General features: G+C 42.6%; 2 protein-coding genes and 1 long non-coding RNA gene across 20 annotated transcripts in view; all 3 read left to right on the top strand.

Moving 5' to 3' along the window:
* The window catches only part of LOC105450515 (amphiphysin), a 34,424-nt gene extending 32,795 nt beyond the window's left edge, over nt 1-1,629 (top strand). For 5 of the 8 annotated variants that reach the window (XM_011690387.1, XM_011690384.1, XM_011690392.1 and 2 more), the window contains exons 6-9: nt 9-52; nt 275-460; nt 1,032-1,249; nt 1,371-1,629. In XM_011690387.1, the coding sequence (XP_011688689.1) occupies nt 9-52; nt 275-460; nt 1,032-1,249; nt 1,371-1,451 (529 nt within the window). In that variant the 3' untranslated portion in view covers nt 1,452-1,629. The remainder of the gene's footprint in view (nt 1-8; nt 53-274; nt 461-1,031; nt 1,250-1,370) is intronic. The other 3 variants (XM_011690390.1, XM_011690385.1, XM_011690386.1) reach the window with 2 other exon arrangements.
* Nucleotides 1,630-1,697: 68 nt separating this feature from the next.
* On the top strand, nt 1,698-2,829 carry LOC105450517. The gene is made up of 2 exons (XR_974466.1): nt 1,698-1,812; nt 2,055-2,829. It is a non-coding gene; the product is annotated as an uncharacterized LOC105450517 (long non-coding RNA).
* A 4,948-nt stretch (nt 2,830-7,777) lies between these two features.
* The window catches only part of LOC105450518 (guanine nucleotide-binding protein G(q) subunit alpha), a 31,176-nt gene continuing 20,671 nt past the window's right edge, over nt 7,778-18,282 (top strand). For 3 of the 11 annotated variants that reach the window (XM_011690398.1, XM_011690402.1, XM_011690401.1), the window contains exon 1: nt 7,785-8,284. In XM_011690398.1, the coding sequence (XP_011688700.1) occupies nt 8,167-8,284 (118 nt within the window). In that variant the 5' untranslated portion in view covers nt 7,785-8,166. Of the gene's footprint in view, nt 8,285-18,282 lie in introns of all 11 variants that reach the window. The other 8 variants (XM_011690394.1, XM_011690400.1, XM_011690397.1 and 5 more) reach the window with 7 other exon arrangements.

The raw sequence follows: 18,282 nt of genomic DNA on the forward strand, positions 1-18,282 counted from the left end.
TATTTCAGCCTAATAATTAACACGCAGCCAGCGCAGAACAATATCTCAGGAGGTAATTATTTCATAGCTGTATTTTTGTTCAAGTCGGATTTGTGCGCGTGTGCATTAATTATATATACGTATATATGTTACACTAACACTCGCATGCCACGTGACGTCCTCGCTACGCGTGGAAACAAGACGCGAAACGTCCCCGACAGGCTTTGAGCAACCACAAGGCCGTGTTGTGGCTCGGCATTACAGTTTTGAGTGTGCTTCCTCTCGCGTGTTTCAGCTTTGGACGATACCGCGCCCGTTGCCAGAGACACGTCACCGACCACCCAGATAAACGGGAACGCTAACAGCAACGCTAATAGCAACGCTAACAGCAATGATAACTCTCTCAATAACCAGGATGAGTCGCATCAGAACACAGTCGCGCCTTCCAAACGAGTGGAGGAGCTGTACGATATTCCAGTCGGTAAGCCGCTCGCGAAACTTAAACTTTGCCGTGTACTTTAATGTGTCTTTTTCTTTTCCTAACGTTATTCGTTCTCGGCGATTTCTATCGAAGTCGCGCGAAGTGATCTTGAATGATCGTTTCATGTTCAAACTTTCATCTTTAATAACTTAAAGATGTTTTTAACTTCATTCTTTTGTAATATTATAAAAATATCTGCATAATTAAGTAAACAAAGATTCTTGTTAAAATAAATGGAATAATAGAATCGTAAAAACAAATAAACGATATTTTAATTGTCGATTGATTTGTTCGAGCTCAATAGATCGTTTCGAATTTCAAAGTAAATTTGCGCGTAACGTAACGATTAATCGAATATTAGAGTAAATTTGCAGTATTGGGATGATTGTTAATGCAATAGTAAGTACATTACTTTTGCCCCTTCGTGCATGGTCTTGCCCAAACAAGATCGCAGTTTAATCTGACCTAGTTTGCGAGGTTAAACGTTAATTATGCAGTTAGGCGAATGAAATGAAACTTTGCGCATAAATTGGTTTACAATATCGAAGTCTCCATGCGGACGAAATCGCAGGCAGGTCCATGACTAACGGGGCGGACAAGGTCGTTCTAGAGGCGGAATATGAAAATGCTGCTAATTTCTCTGTAGGGGCGACAACCGACAATCTGCCGCCGGGCGTTTTGTACAGGGTTAAAGCCACTTACAAGTACAGCCGCGAGGACGTGGACGAGTTGTCGTTCGACGTCGGCGAGATTATTCGCGTCGTGGAGTACGACGATCCCGAGGAACAGGTTCGTAATTCTGCGAATAAATAAGAGACCCGAGACGTGTATTACAATATATATCGTAAGCGTCACTCGTTAACGTGTTCGAACGTATTCTTCTTACACAACCGTGTCTTGTACGTTGCAGGAGGAAGGCTGGTTAATGGGTATCAAGGAGGGCACCACTGAGAAGGGTATGTTCCCGGCGAACTTCACGAAACCGCTGTGAGAGAGCTGTGCTCGATTCGCCATTTACACTCCAATGCTCATCAGAGACAGCGTATTTTACTTCAAAGTAGTTAAAAAGAGTCGCGTAATTAAGCGGGGAGATAAGAGTCGCGCGGTCATGCGAGAATAATATTACGCGCGACACGCATGTAGGTAAGAGCGCAAACGGAGAGAGAGCAGAAGAGGAAAGAGCAGGCGACGGGCTGCGGGTGGAGATAAAGGGAGAGGGGGGGGGGGAGGGAGCGGGGAGAATTCGATAAGATAGTTTTGCTGGAGGGTACTGCGGAGAGAATCAATCACCCCAAAGTGCCTTTAACCCAGCCACTGTCTGTGCCAACATTCACTCTTATATTCGTCAAAAGGTAAAAACAAACATATGGGATTGACCCTCTCATATCAAACGTACGGATACACATCAATGAATAATAATCAAACGAAGATATTTAAGCGACTAAATAATATATTGTAACACGTACACGCGACAAGAAACACACACGCCACACGTACACACGCGATTATACACAACGATATGCAATATTATATAATATAAAAAAAAACGAAAGCTATATATTAAATTAATATTATTTTATGAAATTGTACATAGATCTATACGATTTAAGAGTATTTTACGAGACTAACTTTGTGGCCACCAGAAAAATTATTGCTAAGGGACGATCTTCGAAGTTTAAGAAACGCACGCGCGCCACTTGAGAAACCCTCTCTCCCCCCCTACTCAGCGGGGGAGGGGCGGTCGTGAAATTTTCAAGGTCCAATTACCTGTCTGCATTCGTAAGGTAAGGTTCTACACTATTTACTCGCCTACGGTTCGAGAATCTAGCGATAGCTCCTATTGAAATCTCGCCACGATTCGCATGCCAAATTTTTCAACGACGTAATAATAGATATCGAAAAAAGAAGGTTATACGTGAGAGAAATGAATATTCTGTTACGATGTATAAATGAGATGAGAGTATAGCTTTTATGTATTTATGATTGATAGTTTCTTTTTCTTGTTTCTCCGCCTTTTGGAGCACCGCGAATTTCGTCAGGGAAGTCTATTCGTCGAATTTTATTTTGCGCTGGTTTTATTCACTTGTATCCGCAGATCTTTATTGTACATGTATGTAGAAAAAAAAATCGGGTAGCGACGAGAGAGCGTTTATTATTATATTATTTTATTACTATTGTTATTATACATTGCTATTATTATTATCGCTCCCGTATCTATTCATGTTGTCAGGATAGAAAATACGAATACGTAACGATCCAACCCCGAAACTTTTGTAGACTCGGTCAATACTCGTTAGATCTGCCGAAACAATCTTGTATTCGCATCTTGTATAATAAATAGTGTTGTAATAATAATATATATATACATACGTACATACTTACAGCGTTAACATTAAGAAAAAAAATATCAGCTTTGTTCAAGAGTTGTGTGTCTTTTTATTTTATCATGCTGATCTAAAACTGTGAAAGAGAACAGGAAAAGTTCAAGTGCCCTTGTAAGAAAGGCTGCCTATTTCGAGGATTGACTTATTGTTGCGCAATTAGTTGATTAACTTAACAAAAGTTATTAACAAGTTCTCTTGGTTTCTTAGATTTTCTTCCTGAAAAAACTATACTGTAATATTTTAAAAAAGAAAAAGAAAGCAAATCTATGCAAATTTGTATCAAAATGAGTATCAATATCTCGAGTAAATTTGAACTAATCCTTTCGAGCTCGTAATTTACGTTATATGTGCAATAATAACTACATTGATTATACTTCATCGAATTATTCATCAAGTGGAGAAGATACTGCATTTAAATATTAAGAACAACGGATATGACGAAAAATTCCTTTCGCTAATTATGCACTAAATATTTTTTTACCAACACACAAGTGCGTTATTTATTGTGTGTCTACAAAACAATAAATTATACGAAAGTTAAAAAGGAAAGAAAGAAAGAGAGAGAAAGAGAGAAAAAATGTCTGTTTCCTGTCGTTCATATATTGAGGATATTGAAGTAATGAGTGTAATGACCAATTTTGAAGTGAAAGTAACCTCGTCTAAATAAAATTAAAAATGTCGATATATTACTGACATTACTATTTCGAGTAGACTTGACAAATTGCTTAGATATGCGATGTACTGAAAAGTGAAAAGATAGCACTTCGTTCTTGTATCCAATGTATATACTTTTCTATCATCTCGTGCAAATGCAGAGGACTTATAGATATATATATATATATATATATATATATATATATATATATACAATATATATGATAGATACGTCTTGGGTTTTGATAATTAAAATGTTCAAAAATCTCGGAAAAAATTGATTTTTATTTTGTTATCAAATTATAAAAGTACATAAAATGGATAAATAATGAAATATTAACAATTTGATAGTATAAAATAAAAAGTATTTTTTATGTCATTAATCTCATTAACTATCGTACTGTAGACACAAACAAATCTTTTTTAACATACAGATTGACAAATAGACTTATAAATATGCATAATAAGCAGGAATTTAGCGAAAAGGAAATATTTATTTTGTCAAAAAGCTTCTAAGAGCACATATGAGTCACACCGTGTCCGTTCGTAATTTTTCCTTCAATGCTTGAAGAATGGTAATTTAAATTTTGCTGTTCCCCACTTGGAAAAAAAAATAATTTATATTATTTACGTTAAAAAGATTTCTTTTTAGAAACTTAAAATATTAAAAATTACGATATATGGACATGAATGATTCATGTGTGCCATTTAAGGATTAATATTTTATATACTAATATATAACGCAGTTAGGATGACAAAAATAGATAAATAAGGCAAAAAATAAAGGTTAAAAAATTGTCTACAATGGAAATAAAGATTCATTATAATGGGCGGCGCGTAAATGATCATTTCTTTCTATCTAGTATTTTCTAGTTTTTTTTTAAATATTTAATTATTACCCACGTCAAAAGGCGAAATTATCATGTATCGATTACTACGAGTTTCTTCACTTTTATTTTTACAAAGTTTTCATATCATGTTAAAAAAATGTAGCAAAATAAAAAAATTTTTAATTGATTCGTATGAATAAGAAATGATCGCGAGCGCGACATTCCTGAAGAATGGACTTTTTTTAGAACTCCGATTTATTAAGGGTATTCGTATTTGTATTCCAGAAATCTGCCGATACTATGGGCTTCGTGAAGCCTCACATGTTAATCCTCTTGTCAAAACAATGGAAATAGTTTTGTGACATGCGGTTTTACTGATTCATAGAGAAACGACGCACACAGTGAAATATAGGGAACATCTGCGGTGGGACGCGGTATGTTATATGTTTGTTTCAAACTTGTAAATAATTCGATTTAATTTAGATTTCACTCTTCAACAGAATGGTATTTAGTTCAAATGCTGAGTTAACAAAGTTCGTTAGTGTAACTAACAGTACGTTTCTTTCAGCATCGCGGCTTCTTATTTGTGTAAAAAATTGGATCGAAGGTTGAAGCGGAGTCAGTGGGGCGACCGGTCGGTCTAAGAATCCTACGATAGATATATATGTAATATCTTACGGAGTTCAATTTCAATTAGCGATGAAAACAAAAAGAAAAAGCAAGAGAAAGTCGTCGAAAGAATTTATATAGTAGATGAAGACGAAAGGATAAAATTAGATAGATAAGTAACAATAAGGCAGCAAAATAATAGAAATTCAAGAATTGCTCTTTTATTTTTAATTTTTATAAGAAACTCGACAAATCGTCATTTTAAAAAATCCAATGGCATTTAGGATCGTATATTCCGTTTATTTGCTCATTAGATTGATTTCGCATTTTTAGCATCGCGCATCGTGTAGAATCGCGGACACTCCTTTCCTCTCGGCTTTCAAAGCGGACAGTGTTTTTCCTCTCCGTCGGCCGGCGCGGCGCGGCGACGCAGACGTCGGTAAGACGGGGCGCGCGGTGACCGGCGGCGCCGGCAGCGCCGCGGCGCGCCGTTACGTTCTCCGTGCCTCCTCCCCGGCGGGTGGCGGCCGCGCCTCCTCCTACTCGCCGATTTTAATCTTATTAGCGGACACGTGCGCGCCCCCCGCGCCCTACACGGTGCTGGTGATACGCAGGCAGCCAGCCACGAGCGAACCGAGAGCTGGCCGTGGGTGCCGTGTCGCGGGGCTTCGCCAATCTGGTTTGGTCTAACAGGATTCGCGGCTCGCGCGACGCTTCATAAAAGCTGCGCGCCGGACGGGCGCGGCGCGTGTCGCAAGGAGTTGCTCCGCTCGAGAGGTGTGGGCGCGCTCGTGCAGCAGCAGCAGCACCACCAGCAAACAGCAGCAGCAGCAGCAGCAGCAGCCGTCAACAGCAGGAGCAGCAGCAGCCGTAATACAGACAGAGAAAGAGTGATAGATAGGTGAAGAGGGAGAGACGACGGAGAGGACCAAGTTTCGCGTTGAACCCTCTCTCTCTCTCTCTTTCTCTCGTGGCGATCCGACACGTCGTCACCGTCACCGTCGTCATCGTCGTCGTCGTCGTTAACGTGACCACGCGCATCGTCGTATGCCGCGCACGTCTCGTGATATCCTCGTGTCGTGTACCCGTGTCATTCGGTGCGTCGGAGCAGCAACAGCAGTACCACCATCATCATCATCACCATCTTCATCAGCAGCAGCAGCGGCGGCGGCAACAGTAGCGACAGCTTTTCGCGTGTGCCACGAAGAGGAGAGCGCGATAGAGAGAAAAGCGGGTCCACGCGAGCGAGACAGAGGGAGCGAGCGAGCGAGCGAGAGGGAGAGAAAGAAGAGACAGAGAGAGCGTGAGCGAGTGAGAACGTGCGAGGAGTGTGCACGAGTGTGAGAGAGAGAGAGAGAGAAGGGAGGAGGGAGAGACGGAGCGCCGGTGGGTTACCACACCCAACACCGCGCGAGCCGGGGAGCCGAACGTCGCCGCTACGCCGCTCTCTCGAGAGCTCTCTCTGGCCGCGCCGTGCGTGTAGTACTACGCGGGTGAACTCGCGCCGACCACCCAGGACTCCGGTCATCCGGGTAGTGTCACCGGGTGGCTCCGCGAAGCGCGCCGAGTGCTCCATCCGCGCGCCGGAATAAGAACAGCGACACGGATAATAACCAAAGAGAGAAAGAGAGAGAGAGAGAGAGAGAGGAAGTGCGAAGAGGGAGTGAAGAAGTGCCGCCTAGAGAAAGAGAGAGACGGAGGGAAGAAAGGAGCGAGCGAGAAAGGGACAGACGGACCTCGCCCTCTGCGAGGGAACGTCCGTCGAGGTTACAGTGACGTCGTGCCCGTGGGAAAGCCGAAACGTGCGCGCCCCGGTGGTTACATGTGTGCTACGTGCGTGCGTGCGTGAGTAATAGAGAGGAGCGCGTATACACGGCGCGCAGACAGAGAGAGAAAGAGAGAGAGGAGAAGTATATAATATATGGAGAAATATATACATATATAAAACGTGTGCACACACGGGAAGATCGCGTAGTGCGCCTCGACAAACTCGCACTCGGGGCGAAACGTGCGTGCGCGTGAGCACGAGTGGGAGCGGAGCGGATACGAGGGCGTAACGGGAGAGAGGAAGACAGCGAGGGAAGGTGAGGGAAGAAGAAGAAGAAGCAGAAGCGGACGGACCGGAGGAGCGTACGAACGAACGAACGAACGGAGCGGAGAGTGGAGAGCGAACAACGGCGCGGAGCAGGCGAGTAGTCGGTGGACGACAGAGGCGGCGCGAGGGCTCGTGTGCGTGCGCGTAGACGCGCGTTGATGCGTCGCTGGCGTCGTCGAGCCCCGCCAGGAGCAGCGGCGCTGCGTAGACGCCGTCGTCGTTGAGGGGGAAACACGGGTGCGCCGCCGGGGACGTTCCCCCGTCGTCGTCGTATTCGCCGCCGTCGCCGTCGCCGTCGTCGCCGTCGTCGTGGTGACCGTCGTGCCGGTGGAAGTGTCAGTGGTGGTGGTGGTGGTGGCAGTGGTGGTGGTGAGTTGCCACGAGTGAGTGAAACACCACCGTCATCGTCGTCGTCGCCGCTGCCGTCGACGTGACCATCGTCGTCGTCGTCGTCGTCGTCGTCGCCGTCGTCGTCGCCGCCGTCGTCGTCGTCGCCGCCGTCGTCGTCGCCGCCGTCGTCGTCGCCGTCGTCGTCGTCGTCGTCGTCGTCGTCGTCGCCGTCGTCGCCGTCGTCGTCGTCGCCGCCGCCGGTGGTGGTAGTGGTGCCGGTACCGTCGCCGGTGGTATCCGTAGTAGTAGTAACAACGGTAGTGGGAGGCAGCCAGGAGTGAGAGAGGCACCACCGGGACGAGAGAGACGGAGAGAGAAGGAAGACGGGGACCACGAGGACGGCGACGAGGCGTCATCGTCGTCGTCGTCGCTCGTTCGCCGCCGTCGTCGCCGCCGCGGTGGCGAGATAATACCTGGTTTCCCGCCGTCTGCCGGGACGATCGCCGACTTGAATCCTAACAACACCACGTACCTAACCGGGAGCGCCGCATCATCGGCCGCGTGCGTGAAAGAGAGAAAGAGAAAGAGACAGAGAGGAGCAGCAGCCGCAACGAAGGTCGCCGCCGGTCGGCGAGCAGCGCTCGCTGTCACTGCGAATCGCTCATATACCCTCCTCTCTCCCTTCCTCCTCCTTCGACCTCCCCGATACTCCTGCCTCTTTATCACCTCCTTTTCTTCTTCCTCCTCCACCTTCTTCGCCGTCATCACCTCCTCCGTTAAAGGAGGATTCTGCTGTACTGAGCCATGGCGTGCTGCCTGTCGGAAGAGGCGAAGGAACAGAAACGTATCAATCAGGAAATCGAACGGCAACTGCGGAAGGATAAGCGGGATGCCAGGCGGGAACTCAAGCTGCTTCTACTCGGTGAGTTTCGTCATTTCTTCGCAAAAAAAAAAAAAAGGAGGGCACCGGACGCCGCCGGATGGAGCGGCCGATAGAACGGCCGGCCGAGTGCTATAAAAATCGCTCTCTCGCGCTCCCAATCCGCCCTATCATTTTTTTTTCTTTCACCGACGGTAAACGGGAGGGGGGGGGAGGGAACGGATCGGAGCGCACAGCAGGTTACTCCAAAAATAGCGAAAATTGTAAACCCGGCGTTGAGAGAGACGCACGGGAGAGATACAGCGGCTTATACTCGCTTAAACTTCTGTGCTTTGTCGTTTGTCGGGGAAGGTAAGCGAGTAATTTGCCACTCGACTTGCCTCCCCACTATCCGCGGAAGTATAAACCCGGCATTAGTCGGGGAATATACGAAGCCGGTAAAAGCAGAGACCGGCCGTGTGGCGAGTCTCGCTTTCCTCCCGTGGAAATTAATGAAGGACGATAACGCTGTGTGAACCCCGGTAGGGAGATTTAGTGGCGAATAGCAAGCGAGAGTTGTGCCTACTCACTGTTATTTCGATCGAGAGGCAGGATGTAGGTGTGTTAGCCTCCCTCCCCACCCTCCCCCTCTCTTTTCTTCGTACGGAGGTTTCGTTCGTTTCGAGAACACTGTTTTGAAAGACGTAACTTCGTCAAGCACCATATTACGGCGACTTAAATCTTAGGTGGAACGCCAGTTTCGCTCGAGGTCGGTATAGGTAGGAAAGTCACTGCAGGTAGTAAGGTAGTCGGGGATGGTTAGGGAACAGGTGGGTGAATAACGTGCTACTTGACTTGCCTCTGCTTCCACTGGCTGCCGTGTAAATCTGGCATTAGCGTTACCCGGTTATCGTTGAACAACAATTTGCGTGTATCAAGAGCTTTATTAGGTTTGGCGAAATCACGACGTATAAAATATAGATTTTATCTTTCTCTCTCTCTCTCTCTGTGAGGTACATAGCGTAATTTGTCTGTGAATGGAATTTTCTATTCAACGATGCTCCGAATAATAAATTTTCGAATACCGAATCGATTTATCATCTGTTATTATACAGAAAAATGTGGCATAGCGTTTGTCAGAATTCCTTTAGCATGCTGTGTGATTAAAAACCGCGATGCTGATGCATATTTTTAATATAAATTATCTGTAATCTCGATTTAATCTCGATTTACGTTTCATCCTTTTTTTAAATTCTAAGAAACAGAAAAACGATAACGAGTAAGTTAAACCGAGATTGAAGTTAATCTACATTAGTAGATATGCACATAAATAATCACGACGCAGCAGGAAAACGTCTTTTAATAATATTTAAGCCGCGACAGTTCGTTCGAATTTTTAGAAACTATCGAAAGACAAATGAAAATTCGTTCAGCGGACGTCGTAAGGATCGTTGAGGCACGACTGTCAATTTCTGTCCCCGTTCCCGAGAGAAAAGACGATTATTAATTTTGTCATTGGCCGTCGCGAGATTACCCTGATTGACCCCTGTGTACCTCTCCTTTAGAAAGAGAGTCCGCTCGCTTGTTTCATTCATGCGCGCCTCTCGCGAGCGGCCGCGCCGCGGCCGCGTGCCGTCGACTTCGACGCCGACGCCGACGAGCGACGACGCCAACGCCGGCGCCGCCGCCGCCGTCGCCGCCGCCGCCGCCCGTGAGGCGACGTCCGCGCGCCACGTACGTTTTCTCGTCCTGTGCACGAGGTCGATCGGCGCGGCCGGCGTGCGCTTGACAGCTCTTTCTCTCGAACCGGCCGCCGCTCCGCAGCGCGATACCGCACGCCTGTATAACACGGTGTCGCCGAGCCGCGTTACCGCCGCCCCGAGTCGCGGTCCGATGTCTCCCCTTGGCGTTGAATCTCGTCGTACGTCGCTTCTCGACGCGGTAACGACGTCTTGACGTTCAGCTGTAAATAACGAGTCGACGACGAGGCGAATCGAGTTTGTTCAATCGCACGATCCGCGTATATAAATATGAAAAAAACGTATCTAAAAATGAATCACGCAAATCGTGTGAGATTAATGCATTCTAGACGATCCTAAACGTAGCTCTTTAATCTTCATAACTTTAATCGTCAAACATATATTTAATATATTTGACGATAAATACATCGATGATCTTATCTCGTTGTGAATGTAATTAAGATGCTATTTATTTCACAGATTTTGCGGGTCGAGTAGCTCATATATATAGTTTGTGTAAAATCTTAAAAGCCACCCAATTTTAACGTCTGACATGTCAACTTTTATCTTTCTCACCCGCAGATCGGTAACACGAGCGCCCACAGCGCTCAGAGCTCTTTTGTGTTACGCGCCGACACTCGTCGTATCAAATTCGCCTTGCTTGCGATCTGATGAGAAGTCGTCGCTCGTTAAGCGCATTGTTTTCCCCGGGATGCTCTTTGCGGTTTCGTGATTCACGCGACGGCCGCGTGTGTGCATATTTACCCACCTATTCCGCGAAGCGAAACACTAGCTGGGCGTGCTCTCTCGTGACTTTCCCTTATCAAACTTATCACCTCGATCGTGTATGAAAGATCTTTTTCTCGAGGTGCAAACCAGTTGCACTTACTTACAAGTCTCGCTCTTTTCTGACACGTGATCAGATTGGGCGCTCATATATTTCAATTTTAACCAGGTATATAAATTTCATTTTTTCTGCACATATGTATTTATTTAAAAATGGCAATTTTGAAATAAAGACATATCTACGGAATATTCGATGAAATCGATTCGAACAGTATGGAAGGTCAATACAGCAATATCTCATCTATATTTCTTTCGTCTGAAGTTGCATAACAAATGTCTGGATATCTTTTCGCGGCTGTCTACTCAAAATTAAATAACTTTATAATTTAATTATTTAATAGATGAAAATTGAACCCTCGCTGAGATATATTAGTTTGTAGACTCGCGCGTGAATTTTCGAAATACTCGCGAAATGTGTATCATTATTATAGATTTTTACTTGAGACTAAGAATTCTTACAAATCAGAATCGCTTTTACATGCAGGAATTAATCACCGCCTGCATTACTCGTTCGTTGATTAATTCCGTGATCGTGATTCAATGATCACCTCATTATCGATAATTATTGCTCGTTTATTATATCAGTGCTTTTATCTAATCGTAGATTTTCTCGGAGATAATGACTCCCCCACTGAAATGAAAAATCGCCACTGGCGACGTTCACCATTGTTTTGCACCCTTATCTGACATCCGCTTTCGAAATTAATAGACTTTCGAATTTAATAGACTTGGCGCGGAGATGCACCGGTGCGGAAGAGCAACAGCTAATCGTCGTTGTCATCATTGGACACGTTTCAATGAGTCGTTCATATACAAGGTGTCTTGGAAAATACACATATATCACATGGAAAATACCACAATTTTGAGTCATATACTTTGAGAACTTGCGGTCAATTGTTGCTCAGAAAATATTTTGGCAAGCGTTCCATTCGCTACAATTTATCTTAAACGTGAAGTATTTTGTAATTAAATCTCAAATAACCCTTTTTTAATAGAATAGAGAAACCAGATAAAATAAAATATACATATATTAATATTATATACCTACTATATATTTATAAGATTTTTTAATACTTTATTTAATTTATATATGATATTTATATTTAATTTTTATATAAAATATGAGTTGACGATCTGATATTTTTAATGCTCTTGACGTCCGACTCACGTGTGAATTTGCGCCAGAAATAACGTGCCATTATAAATTACGACGGATTAACGCAATTCGGACGTTCGCGCGTTCCTAAGATTCGCGCCCGCGGCTATCAAATCCAATTTCGGAAATAAAGGGTTCAATTAATGCGGGCGCCGGCCGGTCGCCGATTCAGCCCTTTCTCGCGCCCGGCGCAAGTTCCGAGTTGTTGTCGAACTGCGGAGACGTGCCTGTCGACTCGGCGAAATTGTAAATCGCGAGAACCAGCGGCGATCCAATTTCGACGATTGCTCGCGGCCACGCGCGGCTGTACGTATACACGCATATGTGCAGCGTGCGCGCACGCGCACACACACACACACACACACACACACACACACACACACACACACACACACACACACATATATGTATACACACATATCCGCGCTGCTTGCGGCACAATTCGCGAGTTCGGAAGAACAATTCGCGCGATTCCCGACCGGCGGTGTCGCGTTCCATTGGTTATCGAGAGCGCGTTCGCTCGTTTTCTCATGGAATGCATCCGCTAAACGCGTGATACATCCCGATCGCGCTGAAGGATACGTGATCCTGCGACGAGTTCCTTGTCGCCGTACGATTGCGTGACGGCCACTTCGTGACTCCGCGAGAATTTGCGAGATAACTGTCGCGCGCAAGACAGTTCTAACAATACCACGTTAATTAAACATCGTTAATTTTTTCCCAAGAATCGTACGATTCGCCAGATATTTGCCATTCTTTATCTCGAAACTTTGTTTCAATACACGTTTATCTTCTGGCTTAAAGCCTTCACAAGTGAAAGTATTTTTAAATTGAATACTGAGTTTGTGGAAACAAGAGAGATATTGTCCGTTAAATTAAAAATTTATTCGTTGTACAAAATTTCTTGCAAATAACACATATAAAGTATTTATTTAAGTTTAAATCTGAGACGAAAATTTTTTGTACAAAAACGATGAGTTGCATAAAAATAATTTCAAGTTAAGACGATTGAAGATAAAGATTTTGTTGTGAATTAAAATATAAGAATACAATTAAATAATAAGATTGTGTATTTTTTTTATTTAATTTTAAATGGTTTTGAATTTTTAATAAATTTAAAATCTTGTTGTTATACGACAGTAATATACATTTTTAATGATTAAAAGATGCAAATGTTGCACACTCGATATTTTCTCAGACAGAGCGAGAGAGAGAGAGAGAGAGAGAGAGAGAGAGATTTGCGTCTCAGAATTAAATAAAGAACTCTCTCCTAAGATCGTTTCGTAAGATAGTTATGAATCATCCTGCATTTATATAGTCAGAAACCGGTTTGAGAGAATTATACGCTGTAATTGGAGCAAGTTTTTCAAATCGAAGATACGAGCAAATCGTTATGGCGTTTTACAGTCTTTTTATTTGATCAATTCGTGAGAGTTTCGTCATAAGTATGACTTCAGTCTATTACGCCATTCCCCCCGTTTCTCAAATAATCCCGGCAACACCTTCCATGTTTGTCTTTCCGTTATCGAAGTAACGGAGAAACCGAACAGAAAGAAGTACCGCTCGCGTACATTAGGCTCTCTCGGACTCCGTTCTTCCGGTCGCGGAGACGTGAGCGGCGTGATAAGTAATGGCACGATTCTCTCATAAGAGCACTTCCTCTCGTAATAAGAGCTCCAGTTGTGTCGCCAATTAACTTCTCGATTGTCAGCTATCGCGTCCTTTTGCATCACACGTACGCAGAGATTTTTTCGTGCTGCTTTATACACAATCTAATCTATCTTTTTTTTTTATTATTTGACGTATAATAAACCTCAGATTCATTGCATTCGTTGCATATCACATGCGCAGAGATTTTTTCATGCCACTTTATACAATCAATTTTTTTTATTTGACACATAACGAACCCCTGATTCATTACATTCGTTGAAATATTTTCAAAATATTTTCACCGAATTTCTCGTTTCCTTCTTTTCGAGCCAGAAAGCTCGAGAATGACAAGACAGCCGCTTTAAGCCGCGAAATATGCAAGAGCAGATCTTCGTCGGCGCGACGTGGGGAAAACAACCGGAGTAAATTCGCCGGTAGTTAATTCCACCGTAGTATCAAATCTGCTGCCGCCGCCGCCGCCGCCGCCGCCGCCGGTCGTCAGAGTATTATTAGCGCGCTCGTAAACAGCGGCCCCGGAAGTAGTGACATTAAAGATTGCGGTCGCTTCCGTAGCCGCGTGCGAGCCGGCGTAACCCGCCGGATCTGTGTGCTACTACTACCGCGTTGACCTTTCGTCGAACAGTATGGCAGGGAGAATGGTCGCTGAATGGCCGTTATTTAGCGAAATACATCGCGTAAACAAGCCACGCTACATTCGTCCGTGAATCTTTCCTCGAAGTATCAATGAGAAAATTGTACGTGTCGTCCCGATACGTCAAATTAGTCCGGGAGAAGAAAAGAAAGAGCGTGACGCGCGTCTGCGGCACGCTCTGTTTCTTTGCAATTAGAATAGACTTTCTTCGAATACTTTTAGGAGAATAAGAAGAGTCGCGATGTATGCCGGGTATACGAAAAGATACAAATGTATTCTTCCGTAAACTTTTGGGAGGGGGACATAATATATATATTTTGTTTTGTTACGAGGGACATAATGTGTATAATTTTGTTATGTTGAATAAATTTTATCGTTTACCTCGTGAAAAAGGCACGTTGAATTGCAATAATTTTTACTTTAAGAAAGTCCTGTCGCGCGCTCGTTGTATAGAAACTAAAATTAGGCTCTTATAAATAAGTCGATCATGAAATCGATTTGTTATTTTTAATCCGTGTGCGTTAAGCCGCGAAGGCCTTCAGTGAGGTAAATAACTCCATAATTAAGTCTACCAATCCATTTAAATCTTCCCTAAGAAAAAAAATCAACTCCGTGTTCTTAAAAAATTACGTCCTTACTACACCGACATTCATTACATCTTACAGAGATGCATCGCATTATGATATATTATAATTGAAAGGTTCGGCATGAGGAAATGCCAAAAATAAAATCTGACATAAATGTACCGCTTGCTTTTCGAAACAATTGTGTATCTACTTTAGGGAAAAAAAAATTTCTTTTTTTTTTTGCTTTTGTATTTCAAATTTTTCTACAAACGGCAGTTTAATTTTGCTATTGGACTCTATGTCCAATATATATTTTGTTACAATGTTATATTGTTACAATGAAATTATAACTCAATTTTTTTTTACAATAGAACGGCAGCCTTTCGTAGATATTGAAATCGCATTCTCGAATGTTTCGACTATTATAAATATCACGTAATATTTCATGGTAGTTATTAGCAAATAATATTCAAATAATTACTAATGACAATTAATAATTCAAAATTGTTTATAATGTAAGGAATATTATATCAAAAATCATATCGGTACCGTTATTGAAAATACAAAACGGAGATCGTCCTTTTTAGGCAATTTGCGGCGCGAGCAATAACTAAAATTAAGCCCTTATAAATAAGCCTATCGTAAAATCGATTTGTTATTTTTTAATCCGTGTGCATTAGCCCGCGAAGGTCCTTGCCGAGATATTTTCCGCGCGACGCTATTTTCGCCGTGCGTTTGACACATCATGCAGGATTGCCGCGAGTCTGGAAAACCGTGAAAACCGGGAAAAGTCGGCGGGAAGTTAAAATTGGTCAGGGGAATACCGAGAAAGACCGGGGAAACCGCCAAACGTTTCTGGATTTCCTTATCGCCGGTGGCTAGAATTTTATCGAGATACGAAAAAAAAAATTGTTCAATTTAACAATTTCATGACATTTCAATATTATGCAAACTGTCGTTGAGAGTTATATGCATAAAAGATACGACAGACGGAAACTATAAAATTATAAAATAAATGTGATAAGATAGAAAAATATATATATACATAAAATGAAGAAAAACAGAGAGAGAGAGAGAGAGAGAGAGAGAGAGAGAGAGAGAGAGATTGTACGTGTATATGGTAAAAAAAGGTGATGGCAGATAATGAAGCTGGTTTCTTTTGCGTGTGCATCGGTCTTTATTTTCACGCTGTTTACTCAGTTTGCTTCGCCCTTCTTTCCCGGCGCTGGGACAAATGCGACCGCTTTTATATACGTGTTACATCGTAATCAGGCGGGTAACGACAAGTAATGAATCTTATCGCGTATTGTCGTTTAACGGGGCGCGCAATCAATTTAGTCGGCCGGCGCGGTAGGGGGAGAAACGTTGTTCCACGATGTATCCTGATAATCTTTAATTATCTTCATTGGCAAGTTACAGCAAATTTACGCGCGTTCGATATATCGGCGGCATCTGCACACTCCCCGTATACCGGATCCCGCACGTAGTGCCGTTCCCTGTGTACGTGTGTGTATGCATATTTGCGTCCATACGGACGCTTCCGTAGCGCATGTCGTTCGATCGAGCGGAATATTACGTTAATCCCAGTTTCGAATATTCCATCTATTTCGCGTTAAGTGGCGAACCTGCGGCGAACTAACTCACTGCCGCGACACAGTCGCATGACATCGATATTCGGTGTTGGTCGGATTTATAATTCTATTGATTGCAATAATCGCGTTGATATCAGAAATTCACAATGAAATGTTACATGCGCCATATGCACTACATCTTATGTGTCTATACATATTCGCGTACAGGATACGTTTTATAATTCTTATGTTGTACTGGATATCAGTTCTTTTGCTAAATCAATTCAATTACTGCAAAAATTCTGACGAGTTTCGAGTCGATTTCTTCTTGGTAAATATATCAAAGAAAATCACTCATTATAATTTCAATTTTTTTAAATATCTGAGATCTTAACAAACAGATTAAAGTTTTATCATACTAAAGTGTTTATTAAAAAAATTTACTTTAAAATAATATAAGACTATTATTTATTTGTCCCTTGTTGAAGCTTAGATCTTATGAAAAGTCTTTCATTTTTAATCGTTCAATAGCTCAAAAACTAAATGGCTTGATATTTTGGTATTAAGATCCTTTGTGTGTGCCTCTCCAATTTTATTTAATATAAAATACAGTGACTTTATCGCGTCACCTTTTCATCATAAAATGAAGAATCTAAGAGTTAGGCCGCAGTCATATATTATATGTACTAGTACTGGTATATGTATATAAAAGTTATATTTTTATCCATTTTTATTCACGGCTTACACATCGCTATTGCACCCCACGACTCATGTAAGAATACTTATGACACTTTGAACTATCGAAGTATCGATATTTTACCTTCGATATTAGCCAACGCACATTAGCCGTAACTATATCTTTTTGGACACATGCGTTTCATAGGAAGAGCTCCTCTCTGCCTCTCTCTCCTCTCTCTCTCTCTCTCTCTCTCTCTCTCTCGCTTCATCTTCCTCTTTTTTTCTTCTCTCGTTTCAAAATTCCGGCACCGGTTCTATAAATAATCACCACATATAATGTTACACTCCGAATAAAAGCCGCCAAATTATTTCACGTGTACGTGGCGAACAATCGCCACGCTAACGATCAACAAATATACGCGAGTTTCCTCTCCTATTCGCGGTGGGCGATAAACACAGATAAGCCGATAAAAAGTCCCGTGAGCTCCTCGGGCCGTGAGCGGGTTTAAAAATAGAGCTCATTGAATCGCTGAAACACCGTCGCTGATTGCGCAATCACGCGATCGCTGAAAACACGCGGTCGTTAATCGCGCGTTAATCGCTTTTATATAGACGGGATCGCGTAAACATCGAAAACGCGTGCGTGACTCTGCGCGGAGTGTAACTCCACGGGCCCGTCGATACTTCGACTGTGTACGTTATATCCGAAAATATATATGAAGAGAAAAGCTATACAGACCGCTCCAAAATTGGCGAGAAATAGACCCGCGGTGTCATTGTTTTTCTTATTAATGACGGAGCCATTTTTTATACTTAGCGAAAAAATGAATAGAGTTATCATATTTCAAGTATATTTTATCTTAATTTTAATGTCGTTAAGATCCTCTTTGTATTAGAAATGAAGAATCGATTTTCTTTGCTTATATCTATTTAATTTATGAAAAAAATAATTTTTAAAATAATATCTTGTAATATAAAAATTATTAGCACCTCCATATTTTTGAAGTGATTAAACATACTCTAGATTTTACGAGATATTTATATTCCCATTTCAGTTCTGAGACACCCTATATAGTTTGAGAAAAATTTGCCAGCAATTGGCAATATTTTGCGTTATCTCTCGCATACGGGACAAAAACAAAAGATACAATTTAACATGAAAGAGAGAAAGAAAATAAAATTGCTTTTTATATAGAAATATTT

The sequence above is a fragment of the Wasmannia auropunctata genome, unplaced genomic scaffold (assembly GCF_000956235.1).
Source record: "Wasmannia auropunctata unplaced genomic scaffold, wasmannia.A_1.0 LD336060.1, whole genome shotgun sequence".
Taxonomy (NCBI): Eukaryota; Metazoa; Arthropoda; class Insecta; order Hymenoptera; family Formicidae; genus Wasmannia; species Wasmannia auropunctata.